This window comes from Cuculus canorus, chromosome 1 (genome assembly GCF_017976375.1).
Source record: "Cuculus canorus isolate bCucCan1 chromosome 1, bCucCan1.pri, whole genome shotgun sequence".
Taxonomy (NCBI): domain Eukaryota; kingdom Metazoa; phylum Chordata; class Aves; order Cuculiformes; family Cuculidae; genus Cuculus; species Cuculus canorus.
In genome coordinates, this window is record NC_071401.1 from 200,984,374 (window position 1) to 200,999,507 (window position 15,134).

The 15,134-nt window shown below is 48.2% G+C and overlaps 1 protein-coding gene across 9 annotated transcripts in view; it reads left to right on the top strand.

Moving 5' to 3' along the window:
- FRMD4A (FERM domain containing 4A) overlaps nt 1-12,533 on the top strand; it is a 389,746-nt gene extending 377,213 nt beyond the window's left edge. For 5 of the 9 annotated variants that reach the window (XM_054056344.1, XM_054056345.1, XM_054056342.1 and 2 more), the window contains 3 exons: nt 895-1,754; nt 4,239-4,335; nt 7,902-12,531. In XM_054056344.1, coding sequence (XP_053912319.1) covers nt 895-1,754; nt 4,239-4,335; nt 7,902-8,004 — 1,060 coding nt within the window. In that variant the 3' untranslated portion in view covers nt 8,005-12,531. Of the gene's footprint in view, nt 1-894; nt 1,755-4,238; nt 4,336-6,089; nt 6,162-7,901 lie in introns of all 9 variants that reach the window. The other 4 variants (XM_054056343.1, XM_054056338.1, XM_054056346.1 and 1 more) reach the window with 2 other exon arrangements.
- Nucleotides 12,534-15,134: the final 2,601 nt, after the last annotated feature.

A 15,134-nucleotide genomic window follows, 5' to 3' on the forward strand; every position in this document is an offset into this window, starting at 1 on the left:
GGCCTTGACTGGGTAGGAGCTATTTGGGTGTTTGAAACAACTATTACTCAGTCTGTGTCTCATTCATGAGCTGCGCGCACTGACCTTGGCCGTCTGTCATACGGGTATGTGACTTGTTGCGGGGTGTTCCTGCTCTTTGAATGGATGCCTGAAACTCCCCAAACAGCCGAGGTGAATAGAGACCACACAGACTTGGGTGTAAATTGAGAATTGTAAACTTACGACTGGGGATGGTTGCCTTGAAACAGCCCTACATATGCTTTCTGCAACTGGGCCTCGGTAAAACCTTGCTGCGTGACAGAGGTGACTTTTTCAAAGACCAGTGGAGAAATGTCTGCATGCTGGTCTAATTATGGGCAGCCTGTCTGTCTCACAGCAGGTGCGTTGTACCTGCACAGGGCATTCACTGGCCACTTGAAGTGGAATCTCACCACTTTTGAGGCTAAGGTCTCGGGATTTTCAGAGGCTGGAGGGAGGTGAACTGGGTAGCACAGGGATGGTGCTGATTCAAACAGCTCTGCTATGAGGCTGCACCAGCAAAGCCAGGACTTGAGATCCCCAGGTTTTGCTCTTCAAACTGGGTCTTTCCCAGGGTGGCAAGCCATGGAGCAATTGGGCTGGGTAAGGGTTTACATCCCGTGTGGTGCTGCAAACCGAACACCACCACCAAGAGTGGAGAGGAACAGGAGTAGGACCTAATGGCCCCAAATCCTACAGCAGGAAAGCAAATTGCTTTCTAGGCAGCAGCAGCCCCATGCAGTGCTGGAGGGTCTAAATTTTCAGTGCCTTCAGATTCCCTCGCCAGCGAGGCTGGCATTGTGCATAGAAGGGGATGGGGGGGTGTTATGTCCTATTGACTTATGAGCCTGGATTTTTTTTTCTTGGTACCTGCAGGTCAGTAGACATCAGCCCAACCAGACTGCACAGCTTAGCTCAGCACTTTAGACACCGGAGCTCCAGTCTGGAGTCGCAAGGCAAACTCCTCGGCTCAGAAAACGAGACAGGGAGCCCTGATTTTTACACCCCAAGGACTCGTAGCAGTAATGGCTCTGACCCCATGGATGACTGCTCTTCCTGCACCAGCCATTCCAGCTCTGAGCACTACTACCCTGCTCAGATGAACCCCAACTACTCCACCCTGGCAGAGGATTCCCCGTCAAAAGCCAGAGAGCGGCAGAGGCAAAGGCACAAATCGGCAGGCAACTTGGTCTCTTCCAATTCAGGGAGCATGCCCAACCTGGCTGCGAGGAATGGGACAGGGCACCACCGTGTCTACCTGCACAGTCAGAGCCAACCCTCGTCCCAGTACAGGATCAAAGAGTATCCCCTGTACATCGAGGGCAGCTCCACACCCGTGGTGGTGCGGAGCCTGGAGAACGACCAGGAGGGACACTACAGCGTGAAAGCACAATTCAAAACCTCCAACTCCTACACAGCTGGGGGGATGTTTAAGGAGAACTGGCACGGGGATGAAGTGGACTCCGTCAGGCTGACCCCTTCCCGCTCCCAAATCATAAGGACTCCATCTCTGGGCAGGGAGGGCCACGAGAAAGGCTCGGGTAGGACTGCCGTGTCAGACGAGCTGCGGCTCTGGTACCAGCGGTCCACGGCCTCCCACAAGGACCACAGCCGCCTCTCGCACACGAGCTCCACTTCCTCAGACAGCAGCTCCCAGTACAGCACATCTTCACAAAGCACCTTTGTGGCGCACAGCCGGGTCACGAGAATGCCTCAGATGTGTAAAGCAACATCAGGTGAGAGCCGGGCCAGGCAAAGGGGCAGGAGGGACGGGGGCTTCATGCAGCCTGGATTCATGCTAGGCATTACACCCTGGCAGGAGACAATGCCAGACCATAGCGTGTTATTTGGCCTTCATACACTGCTCATCAAGCCTGTCAGTGTAACACTGTGGGGCAAGCCTTGTCCGAGACACTCATTGGGTGACAAGTTTCTTCTATGGAAATCATCACTTTGCGATGATGGGCTCAAAAGACAGGGAGGGACTGAAGTTGTGTTGTTGCCAAGTCTTTTCTCGGAGTGCAGTTGGGTTTTGGGTGACGGCACTAGGGGCCGAACATGGAGAAACTGTGGGGGGGTCACTCTTGAGTAATCACAGCGAGGGGAGCAATGAAGCAAGCAGTGGCTCAGCACAGACTAGGAGAATGCATGTCCTCATTGAAACACCAAAAGCATGAGAAAGGTTAAGTGGGGAGCATCGCAGCCCCTCCACCCCCTGTGAAAATGTTTGAGCGATGACATCTTTGTGCACTACTGAGACTTGAGTTTCCCATGCAGCTTGGGTAGCTCTGTTGTGTACAGAGCTTTGCACTGCTCTGGGCTGTTAATATTAAATGGTAAGAAAACAGTCAGATTCACAAAACTGAGGAGGCCACTGTGTGTTATGGAACAGTCCAAGGTTAAATATTTATTGGTCATCAGTCACCACTGGACAAGCCAGTTTAGATAGACCAAGGCCTTGCTAAAAAATTTAATCCAGCTCCATGTGGACAGGATTGCTGTTTAGTCAGATTTTGCACCGTGCCCATCACCACTCTTCTACACACCTCAGGTTTAGCATGGGAGACACCACTGCTCCAGCCTCGCTTGGCACAGGTCCTTGTGGCCACCCTGAGCAGACCAATGTATTGCCCACTTCTGCTGGCTGTTGGCCTCCTGACATCCCAGCATCACGCCCAGTCCACGGTGAACACCACACTAACACCAGTAGGCCTTTGTAGTCACTTCTGACTCCAGCATGAAATCAGAGATGGGGTTTGACACCAGGCTCCTCGTGGCCACCAACAGCTGCCCAAGAAGAGGCTTATTTGTGTGTGATGCCAACACACACAGGAGGCCCAGAGGTGAACCAAGACACAATCGAGTAGCTGGTGGAACTGTGTATCCGTATGAAACTCTCTTCACCCCTTTGATTAAGTGGCATTTCTATTCCGCCCAGCAACACAAAATACTTAAACACTGGAAAGCTTAGCCTTGCTTAGCTTTGGAAAGCATACCTATTCAGTCAGGTAATCTAGAAAGGAAAATGGTGAGGGTTAGGAGGAAGAGCACACAAAAGCTGCTGTCAGTCAGCCCATTCCCCCACCCAGCTGGGTCTTTACATCTAAATGTGGTATCTGGGCAGCACAGTGGCAAGTGTGCTCAGTAATCACAGCTTGTCATCACCAGTTGGCAGTGGAGATCGGTTTTGTGTTCAGAGTCAGCTCCCAATTTTGGCTGTGGGAGGATACTGACCTCGAGGGCTGTCGGCTCCAAGGAGCAGATTAGAATTTGTTTTTCTCTTGAGGTGTCGTTTGGCAGCAACTAAAGAATTTAACAGCACAGAGGGGGATGCCAGGTAGAAACATCCATCATGTTAGCTGATAAGCCCCAGCTGATAGATCTGTTGGACTTCACGCTGCCCTTCAGAGAGGATCAGACTTCTAGGAATATATTAAATTCAGAGGGTCAACTCCGTATGGAGTGGCGGAGGAGGAAAGATCAGTCAGGTGGCTTTCTCAGTTAAGACTCTCACCAGGAAACTCCCCCGAGCACCATTGCCAGCAGTACATTTGTAGTTCACCTTGCTTCTGTCTGTGTTGAGGCAAGGTAAGCTTTTCCACTGGCCCTGTAGTAGTGTGGTCAGCAAAGCATTTCAGTTTATTACAGATGCACAGTGGAAGTTAGTTGTAGCTTTTGAAATCTTTAGGACTGTCTTCCTCCTTTGCACCTGAAGCAATGTACTTGCCCAGACTCTTGTCAGTGCCAGCTCTGGCTCCTAGGGACATGGAGTGTCTCCTGCCACCCCTGGAAGCGGAGGGCTAAGCCTGACAGGCTGAGCTCCTCCAGTTCAGGCCCCATGAAGATGTGCAGTCAAGCCCTGCCACTCCCGGCAGCAGCAAAATCGATTAGCTTTCATGATGGGAGAGGGACAGCATTTCCCAGGCAGGGCTCGGGAGAGTCTTGATTGTTGTATTCTGCTGGAATCTGGGCTGAAACAAAGCATTCCTGCAGAACTGAGGACGGACCCGGCCCGTGATGTACATCAGCACCAGACTCCTGTTCCCATGCTGCATTCAGGCACAGGCATCCAGGAACAGGATGAGGTCTGATTCCCAGGCTGTGTTTACTCCCAGCAGGACATGTTTCTGCTGGTCTGACCAGCTCATGCTTCTGAACCACCCTGACCCTTGCACCCTCACCTCACTGGTTATTTTTCTTCCCCTTTGGTTGTTTTTCAGCTGCCTTACCTCACTCCCAGAGGAGTTCAACACCGTCAAGTGAACTAGCAGCCACACCACCGGGCAGTCCCCACCACATTCTCACATGGCAGACTGGGTGAGTGTCTGTGGGATCACGTTAAGAGAATTTACCTCGCCCAGTGCTGGTGAGAAAAGCCTCCCCGAACACAAGCAAAGGAAGAGCATGGGTACAGGGCACATTCTCCAGGTGTTCAATAGCCTACATCATTTCCCACCTCCCACCCGTGCTCTTGTAGCAGTGGAGCTCTAGCTCAGGCTGACCAAGACATGGCAGTGCCATCCACACCCAGCAGCACTGCTCCAAATGTGCCGGATCCACAGGAAAAGAAGCCTTGCAGGTTCTTCCTGCTTGGACAGTCTCCTTCCTCCAATTTTCCGTATGTCAAAATAGCTGATTTTTTTTTCAGTCTGGACACTGGCTGTCCAGACCGAAGAGATCTTCACTTTAAAGGCAAGGTTGGGTACCTGCTGTATTTGCGTGTGCAGCAACCACATTTTCTCCTAGGTTTTCCCTAGCAATGTGTCTTAATGACTACTAAGGGCATCTTTTTTCAGCTACCACTAACTGAACATGCTTCGCCAAAGCATGAGTGAGTCATTACATGCAGATAGACATTACTCATGTAAGTGTAGTAATTGGGTTCTTTGGCACCTCTTTGTAAGGTGTGTGAGTGAACAAAAAGCCATTTGCAAGCTCCCATGGGTATTCTCTAGCAAACTCCTGCAATTCTGTCCAGCCCCATGAAATAAAGAACATTTCCAGATCCCATCTAGCTCAGCATATCCCAGATTTTTGCATCTAAATTGAATTTGGTGAGATCAACTAGAGAGTTTCAGACTGTGGTCCTGCAGATACCCCTAGAGTAGGAAAACTGATATGAGCCTCTGAGTTGTGAATTGGGACCAGTAAGTTTGCAGACATTTCACTGTGCAGCCACTGGAAAATCTCATGCTTTTTAATTTCTTGTGGTCACATATGGCCAAGTTTGACCTCTGGCTTCACTCCATTCATGACTGTGCTTTAAAATGGAGATGAGGAGAACCATAACCACAACTGCCTTAGGCCTGCCTTGGATTTTAAATTCACATATTTGACATCCAGCTTCACGTTGTCTTTGTATGTGCTTCCACCTTTAAAAGAGAAGAATTTTCCTGGTCCCATTTCACAAGTCAAGGGATCGCAAGTTAGGCAGAACAGCAGCTCTCTCTACTGTACATTGACGTTTCCGCTATGAAGGGGTTGAGTCTAGACTCAAATCTTAGTCTCAGTCTCCATTCCAATTCTAATTCCTTCAAATATCTTCATGATAACCAGAAGCAAAACTGGTGAGCAGACAGATGAGAAAACTGTTAAGAAAATCCAACTTTTGTTATTTTTCCATTCAAGATAACTCCTACTCCCTGTCTCTCAAAGCAAAAAAGCATTGAGAGCCAAATTCTCAGTTGGTGAAAGTGAAGTTACGTACGTTTGTAGCTTAGGCCCTGCACCAACTACCAGTGCAAACAGAACTGGAGACAAATTAGCACTTATTTCATGCCTGAGCATAACACCCAAGGTGTAGTTACAAGTACACCAGGAGCAGACAATGTTTGCCATTAGACATACAACATAACCGCCCCCCTACTGTGAGAGCCACTGTGCCTTCCCAGCACGACTCAAAAGATTGACAGTTCTCCCCAATGTGTTTTTGTGTCACTAACTTTTTCTAAAGATGATTCATCAACTTGTTTCCCCACTGGATTAATAAGCTCGTAACAATGTCTGTGTCACTTCTTTTCTTTAACATTTCCTCTCTCCTCTTTCCTCCTTTTTTGCTCTCCTTTGTTCAGAGAAGCAACAGACAACTCACCCACTATGGATGAGTCTCAGTCTCCAACCCACCAAAGTACTGATGAATAGAGGTATAGTAAGGGGATGTTTTGTTCTTTCATCCTTCTGCCTTATAGTCCGGGAACGCAGTGCAAATAACCGGCATCCCGCTGTCCCAGAGGAGCAGCCCTTTTAATTGCGTGCCTGATGGTTTGGCAACAAGGCTTCCTTCAGCTCTTGGAAGAACAATTTGAAAGTACCTCAAAGCCTTCTCTGTGCCTTTTCAGCAAGTCTGCAGCAGCGGGACTTTCCCCTGTGAAAGGGGACCGCAGGCCAGCCCGCTCAGCATTCGCGCAGAGGCTGAACGGACACAGAGAGCGGGTGGTAGTGACAAATCTGCGGCTGGGGACAGTTGAAAGCGGCATGGGCAAAGTGCTGTAGGGAGAGTCTGGGAGCAGTGTGGCAGGGAGACAAACCTGGGTTAATTGGGACCTCGGGAGACCTGGACTGAGCTCCCAGCAGTGCTCCAGCCATGGCACCCAGCGCTCCTTTCTCCTTTTCCCTACTGCAGCGCAGAGCTGTGAAGCAGAGGCTGTTAGCAGCAGTAGAAAGGTTTCATGGAGCGAGGAGCAGTCCTGGCCCCGTTCCTGTGGGAAGACAGAGGGGGAAGGGTGGTGGGAACAGAAAAACCCTCAGAGTATTTCTATTTTAATTAAACTACTGTCATGTCTGACACTCATTTGAATCTACAACCATTCACAGCTGGCATCTGTCAAGTATTTCAAGCCCAGCTTTCTAGAGGTAATCCATAAACCTCCTTACTCCAGCACAGGGCTGGGAAACAAAAGGTTCTTTAAGATGCAGATGGCGATGCCCTTGCTCATGTTCCTCCCAGAAATTGGTCTCAGGGAAACCAGGTGGAAAATAGTACTAAGGAAGCAGGAACTGCCAGACTGCATGAGATGCCATAAACTGTCTCGTATGCTCTGTGCAAGTGAACAAAAAGCCATGTGGCAAAAGAAACAGTAGCTTTGTCAAGAGAGGTGCCCCAAGATGAGGGCTGGGCTACCTACCACAAAACATAGTCCTTCCCACATACCCTGTCAGTAGCTGCTTTCTAGCTCTCCCCTGGAAAGCCATCTAACTCTGGGATTGTGAGGTGATGCACAAGTCCCTGCCCAGAGCAGGAGTGCATCAGGAAAGCACCACCACGCTCCCCCTTCTGTGTTCCCACTCAGTACTACAGTCTATGGCCAGTAAGGTCACTCCCAAGACTTGCTCCCTGGAGAGCATCCTACTGAAAAAATGCCTTTACTGCAACTTACTACCAGGCAGGAGCCCTTTAGGCGAGGCAGGGCACTGCTGCTGTACCCTAGGAAGAAAGAGGTCACAAACAGAGAAAGCGGAGGCAGGCATGGTGCCACATGTGGTGGGATGGACACAGACAGTGGCGTGGGCTACAAGCTCTCACCCTCCAGCAGCCGCTGTGCCCTTTCATGGTGCATCCACCAGCAGCAGGCTGAAAGCAGAGCAGTTCTGCCTGTTGCCATCGTGGCATCATGCAAAACTCATCCAGAGCTTGGCTTTCTCCTGCCTTCTACACCAGGTGGGTTGCTGGGGCGAATGGGACTGCCAAGCAAGAGCAAGCTGGGTTAGAGCAGGGTCTTGCATGCTGAGCCCACCCCAAACACCAGCTCTGGGGTTACCTGCAGAGTGCAGTGGGGTCTGTAAATATCCTGCCTTCTTTCCCATCTGTGATATGATGTTTTATGCCCATAGTTGAACTTTCCAGGAGCCCTCATTGTCCTAATGAAATTTCATTTCTCCTGCAGGAGCTACAACGATAGCTGTTTCCTGGATTCTCCCGTCTATCCAGAATTAGCAGATGTCCAGTGGTATGGGCAGGAAAAAGCCAAGCCTGGGACTCTAGTGTGAACCCCTGACCTCAAGCTGATCACATCAACGCCATTCTGAGATCACCTCACTGCCTCTCATTTGCCTTACCCAGATGCACTGTCACCCAGCACCAGCTTCAACTCTAAGCACTTTTCTCACGATGCAATTCAAGATGACATTACAGAACACCGGCCCTGAGACATCCACCATGACAACGACGGACCGCAGCGCATCCCACTGCCAGACTGGTGCACGCCACTCCCACGGCCTGCAGGGCAGCGGGCACAGATCAGCAGCCGTCTTAGTAATCAGTAGGCAATTAAAAAAATTCTTTTTCCTTGGAAACGATGGAAGCCTTTCACGGCTTACATCAAATCTTACTGCTCTGCCGCATGGAACAGCAGTAAGATTTCCACGACCTGCAATCTGAAGCCAACAGAGTAGTTTAATTTAAAGTGGGGTGGGAGATAAAATGAGACAGAGGCTGAGAAATGGATACCATAATCCTGAAAGTACATCTGTTATGAAATAGTAAAATCTCGTCACTTAAAAGATGTGTCAGAGTCTCGCAATCAGATCTGCGCTGCCAAAGATCGCCACACCAGTGTGGGCAGGATGAGTTTGCTCAGCAAGTTCTAGCCAAGTGTCTCATTTAACTCAATGGCAGACGTGACCACCTCCTGTAAAACGGCATTTCCTTCGCTTTAAGCCCACCTACACGCAAGTAAAGTAACACAATGTGCCGAAGTCACACAGGAGGTCTGGGCTGGTATCACAGCATCACCATCTACAAGCTACTATAAAACTGGACAAACAAGGTTTACAAAGGCATTGTCTAAAGCAGAGGCGAGGGTTGCTACTCACAGCATCGCTGTGGCTGGCACGGGCTGCACACCAGTACACAGGGAGGTTGGGGTTGTGCCAGTTTGTTTTTTTTTTATACTCTGATGAAGATAAAACTTGCCAAAAAAACCTTTCTACAGACAGACACAGCCAATAAAATCTTATCTATTTCTGCACAAAGCGTTAACATGAAATCAAAGGGAAAGCACATCACAATCTAATCGACCTGGTAAAGCTGCATTAACATATCTGTTCCACTCATCTTCCCTTCGTTAGCACCAGTGTAGCAAAGGGCTCGTCACCCAGCATGCTGCTGTGTGGGAGAACCGGTCTGTCAGGAAACAAAAAGGCTCCGCAGCAGGATTAAACAACCAGCAGACGCGGCAAATTTTCCCATTGCAAGAAGCGACCACAAGAAAGAGAAGCAACTAAATAAAGTGTTGGACACAAGCAAGAGCCGCCTGCTGATACCAAACGGAATCGTACGAGGGCGTTGTGGAAGGAGCTGCAAGTTTACACATACTTTTGAGCAATGCTTTATACACGTCAAGCCATGGAACTTAAAAAGGCCTCAAAAACACTTTTGTAACGAACAAGTGCACAATCTAGGTGGATGTTGAAGCTGGCACGTCTAGTCTTCACTGCGGTGCTATGCTGTTTTTATTGCCACTAGATGGGGGGAGGCACCCTGCCTTCTCCCGTTTGTGCGTGCAAACGATGATTTCCTATGGGAAAGGCATTAAAAGAAACGGCTGGAGGGGGTTACTTTGTGAAAAGCAGAAACTGAAGTTAGCTTTAGTTTAAGGAAAAAAAAAGGAAAACCCAGTGCGAGTGTGTGTGCGTGTGTGTGTGTTCCAAGAATAACAACAGCGTCTACCAGACAAAGTAGGGCAAAACATTTAAAATTAAACACTGACTTGGGGGGCTGCCACACCTTTTGGAATTAAGATTGCTGGAAAACTGCATTCCAGGCTTTAAAAGAGAATGGGTTCTTCAGAATTAGGCTTGGAAAGATGATGAGGTTTCTAAGAATTAATGCAAGAGGCGAATGTCTTTCTGCAATACATCGGCGCCGTTTCCTCCAGGTCCCTGTGCTTGCCTGCTGCGCTGTCTCGCATCCCTGGGAAGGCAGGGGAGGTGGCCGTGTAGAGAGGAGAACAGCAAAGGCTGTTACTTGACCAGGGAAACCCGCAACAGAGCTGGGAAGGAAACCATTTCATGTTCACACATGAAGCATAAATGAATTATCCTTTTGAAAACAGAAATAAAAAAAACAACCACCAAGGCACACACTTTTTTACACTGGCAAGGGGTTTTTAAAGGTGGCCACACCAGGTCCACACCTGCAGCTCCACGAGGAAGCGCCGCGGGACCACAACCCCCTTTCACAGTAACTGAAGCCTTGTAACCGGTTGCTGGAAGAAGAGAGAGCGGCGAGATTGCACCCTATATCCGGACGTGCAAATCGCTGTTTTCACCATCTCTTCACGCTTTGGGGTCTTTAACATTGGAATTACTCCAAGCTCCTAATTGGATTTTTAGCTGGATAAGAGATAGCACCGATTAGTGACATTTACTGATAAGATTCGGTAGCTAAAGCAAAAGGATTAAATAAGGACCAAATTAAGCAGCAGCAAGTAATTTAGCCCATGGATTTTTAGGGGCTCTGAGCAACTGTCTGTTTTCTTTTTAATTTCCCCAGTAAGTGGTTTTGGTTGGGATTTTTTTTTTTCTGTGTACCTTCTTTTAATTAAAAAGAATTCAACAACAGCGGCACTATGAGGCCTCTGGGCACTACAGGAAGAAACATTAATTCCCCCAAGACCAGATCCGCAGTTTTGCAGCAAAGGTTAAAAGGTGGCAGCCCTGAAATTAGGACAAAAAAAATAAATGGTTGGCCTAAATTGCAAACAGGCTCGAGTAGAGAAAAAGCTTTCTGGAAATGGATTGAGTTTTGCTTTGTGTTCTGCTTTTCTCTTCTGCAATCAAGGCACACGTGAGCAGCCAGTCTGGTAGTAAAGACAGATTTAAGTAAAACAGGTTTTACTGTTTAGCTCAATTCAATTAAACACAAATGTACATAAAATGTTAATCATATGAGATTAACATATTTAAGTATAATGTGGAGGGGTATATACAGAGCTCTTATATACAAGCACTTGACTACCAACTTAACCCCTCCTTTACTTTTTTATTTTTCAAGGCTCCATCTGACAAAGCCACCGTTGCGTTCTTAGTCTTCATGTCTGATGCTCCCTCTGTTTTAGCCAGGAGCCGGACGCATGGCCGATGCACCAGGCCACGCTGGGAGGCAGGGTTTATTTTTCAATGATATTATATGCAGTCGAGTGTTGAAAATGTTGGAACAGTCCGATTTGTTTTCACTCTGTCTTAGTTTTAGTTTCAGGCATAGCCGATCCCCATTCAGGTGCTATCAGATGACCAGTTACTGCTTAGTTAACTAGATGTAAAGTTTTACATATATATTAATGTCAATAGTTTTATTACAAGTTGTGTAAAATGGACTCTAGTTTAAAAAAAGAGAAAAAAAAAAAAGAAGAAAAAAAAATTAGGTCTCTCCTGAAATTGACTTTAGAGCATGGAAAATGATTTTACTGGATTCTGTTCAACTGTAATCAAGGAAATAATATGTATGTTGTAGAAAAAGGTGCAGAATTAAAAAAGATCTGCTTTTAATTTATTCTTTTTGTATTAAGGATTTGTATAGTTACCTTTACATTTTGCAAAACGGTGTTGTCAACACTTCCTTATTAAAGCATTTTCAAAATGAAACTTCGCCGTGGTCTTTTCAGGAGGGCACGGCGCCTGGAAGATCCCCACGGTCGCCTCTGCGCCACCACCTCTGTGATGAGAGCATCGCGTGATGCTCTCATCCAGATGTGTGCACAGCTGGCCAGGGCTGCCGGAAGGGACCCGCTCTCTTGCTGTCAGGAAGCCTGATGGCAGGAAATGCTGGACATTCCCCAAAAAAGCCAAGTCCTTCACAGATCCCTTGGAATTCACTACTCATGCCCACCAAGTCCTAGCTCACTCCCTTCAATGCGCTCTCAAGCGCCAGTCTTGGGGCACAGGAGGGGTCTGAGGCAGCAAGAAACTCACAAGAAGTGAGTGACTTCCCACAACAGTAGCTGACAAAGTCATGACAATAATAGTTGTAACTTGAAATAAGGTGAGGGAGGGGATTCTATCCTACTTTGCTTTTGTGAGACCTCACCTGGAGTATCGCAATCAGTTCTGGAGTCCTCAGCACAGGAAGGACATGGACCTGTTAAAGCAAGTCCAGAGGAGGCTACAAAGATGATCAGAGGGCTGGAGCACCTCCCATACGAGGACAAGCTGAGAGAGTTGGGGTTGTTCAGCCTGGAGAAGGTTCCAGGCAGCCTTTCGGTACTTAAAGGGGGCCACAGGAAAGCTGGGTAGGGGCTCTTTATCAGGGAGTGCAGGGACAGAACAAGGGAGAAGGGTTTTAAGCTTAAAGAGAGGAGATTTAGATACTAGGAAGAAAACTCTTCTTGTGAGGATGGTGAGGCAATGGCACAGGTTGCCCAGAGAAGATGTAGATGCCCCATCCCTGGAGGTGTTCAAGGCCATGTTGGATGAGGCTTTGAGCAACCTGATCCACAATTCTTAGTGCCCAGCAAAGCTACTTTTTTTTTTTTTTTTCCCCACTTACTCCCACTGTTCAGCAAGCTCTTTTCCACCCCACCTCCCTGTGCCACAGGGAGCCACCAGTGGCACCAACCTGGAGCCAGGAGGCCACCCCATCACCCAGTGTCTCTGCGTGGGAGACAATCTGGTGTGGTAAATCCCCAAAAACGTTTGGATGGAGCACAATGGCACTGACGACATTTTTCAGACAATTCCCCTAACTCGGGAACTTTGGCTCCGATTTACTGCCAGTAGCTCCGATACTACTGCACGCACCTCTCCAAGCTCTACAACACATCAGGAGCTGCTTTCTCCACAGCCTGCTCCAGATTTGATATTGGCACTGAAACCCTTGTGCCAACCCTCTTAGAGGGCACAATACCATGTACTCATCCATTCCCCTGGGTCCAGGAGCTGCGATGCTCTCCTCCACCTGAGGAGTGAAGCCATTTACATCTCAGCCAAACTCATCCTTTAGGCAAGACTGGATCTGTAATGGAGATTATAGAAGGTGATGAGGCACTGGAACAGGCTGCCCAGAGAAGCTGTGGGTGCTCCCTCCCTGGAGGATCTAGTGGGAGGTGGTGTTCCTGCCCATATCAGGGGATTGGAATTCAATTATCTTTAAGGTCCTTTCCAACCCAAACCATTCTATGATTCTGTGATTTTATGGCAGCAAGCAGAAGAACCCAATTCCTCCATCAAAATGAACTGATCCCACATACACCAACCCCAAGAGCCTTGCCAGCCCTATTGACAAATGGCAAACAAGGAATTAGAGGCATTTAATTACCTCCAGGTATGATAATACCAACATCAGACCAGTATCGTGTACCTTCAGAGTCCAAAGTATCCCACCACCTCGCACAGCCCCTTTCACCGCTGGGCTAGGGAAGGGGTGGGGGCTTCAACAACCAACCAGGAGCACCGGAGCCCCAAAACCACTCCAGACATTGCTATGGCAAATGCATGACTTCATCCTAAGGCTACAAGTCTTTGGATTCAGCAGAGTTATTTCCGCCTAATGTGAGAATTATCAGAAATAAACATCTGGAGAAGCCCAGAGGGAAAAGTCTAAATTGCTGAACTGAAACATACCCTCCCTACAAAAGCTGTCCAGCAGTGTGACAGCTGCGCCACACCCACTCGTCCCTAAACCAGACTCGGGTGGGTTTGGGACTTTTTTGGCTAAGAGGCATTATTAACTATTCCATCACGGTCTGGTAGCTGCAATTTGGAGCCAGCCAGCTGCAAAGAGCCTCCAACCGATGATGAAAAGCAGCTGCCATAACAGTGTCGTCCCCCCCCTCCAATCCCCTGAGGACCAACGCTGGCTCTCACGTGCTGGACAGCTGGAAACTCTTACACAGATATGCCGTGAGAAAGTACTTCTCAGTTCCTCGGCTCCCTGTGCAGCACCATTCCATGAATTGCAAGGGGATAAAGTTCTTCCGTCATGGGATTCATTCAAGCAAAGCGGCTGTATTTCAGGGACTGTCAGCAAAGAGGCACGTTGCTTAAATTACATTCTTTAAAACCTGATCAGACTAAAACATTCCAACCTCAAATTCACATCCCTACAGGAGGTGCATCCCTATTGAAACCGGTGTTCAGGGTACCATTAAAACTCTCCTCAATAATTAGCTCTTAAGCAGGAGGGAAAAAAAATGTAATGCTATTACAGATGCCCTACGGAATCCAGTTCCCTCTAAAGCAGACATTACAATGCTCCTTAAACCATGCCCTGGCTACTCACTTGCTGCACTTCCCAAGGAAATTATAGCTCTTCACAACATTGTCCCTCAATTATTTAAAGAGTTCAAAACTAAGGTCAGGTTGAAGATTTAGAAACCGCTCAGGAAATCATCTGGGTGGGGAGAGGGATAAAGTTGTGGTGTTATGGATGTTTCCTGTTGTAATAAAGCCTCCAAAGAATATCTGGATGGAGCACATAAAAAAAAAATATTAAAAAAAATCACCAGACACCACTGTTAATGAAACTCTTCCATGCTCTTGACATCTGCCCAGCTTCTCTCCACAAACCCGTTTCTCAAAGGCTCCTCCCCAAGCGCTGGTTAGGTCTCATCAGCCTCATTTTTATTACTTCTAAACCGCTTAAGCTCTTGACATTTTCTCTGGGGTCAGACACTCCAGAACGAACAACTCCCGGGTCCGAAGAGGCACTTCAGAATACAGAATCTCCAGAAGAACCTGAAGTTCAAGATACTCCTCCAAACTCACTGCCAGCATGAGTACTCCAGTATCACATCTCACTGTGCCACGGGACACTAAACATCCATGGGAGATGCATGCCCTCCTTCACGGGTCCTGCTACATGCTCCCAGTCAAGGTGAGAACGCAGGCAAACCAATACACCAAGTATGAACATATTTTTTCAGGAAGCAGCTCTGCTCACCACTGTGGCAGGAAAACGCTTGTAAGTCCACAGCCCATGAGTACCCAATGTCTCAGCAGAGCTGCTGCCTCACAGGAGTGGTAACAGGATAACATTCAAATATCTGCTCAAATCCAAGCCCAGGCAGCCAGGACCAGACCCTCTCTTTTTCACTGAGTGCACAGACAAGGCTCCTCCAGAGGCAGAGGAATAGGCTCTGTACTGGATCTGTGGGGCCAGACAGACAAGAAGTCTGGGTTCT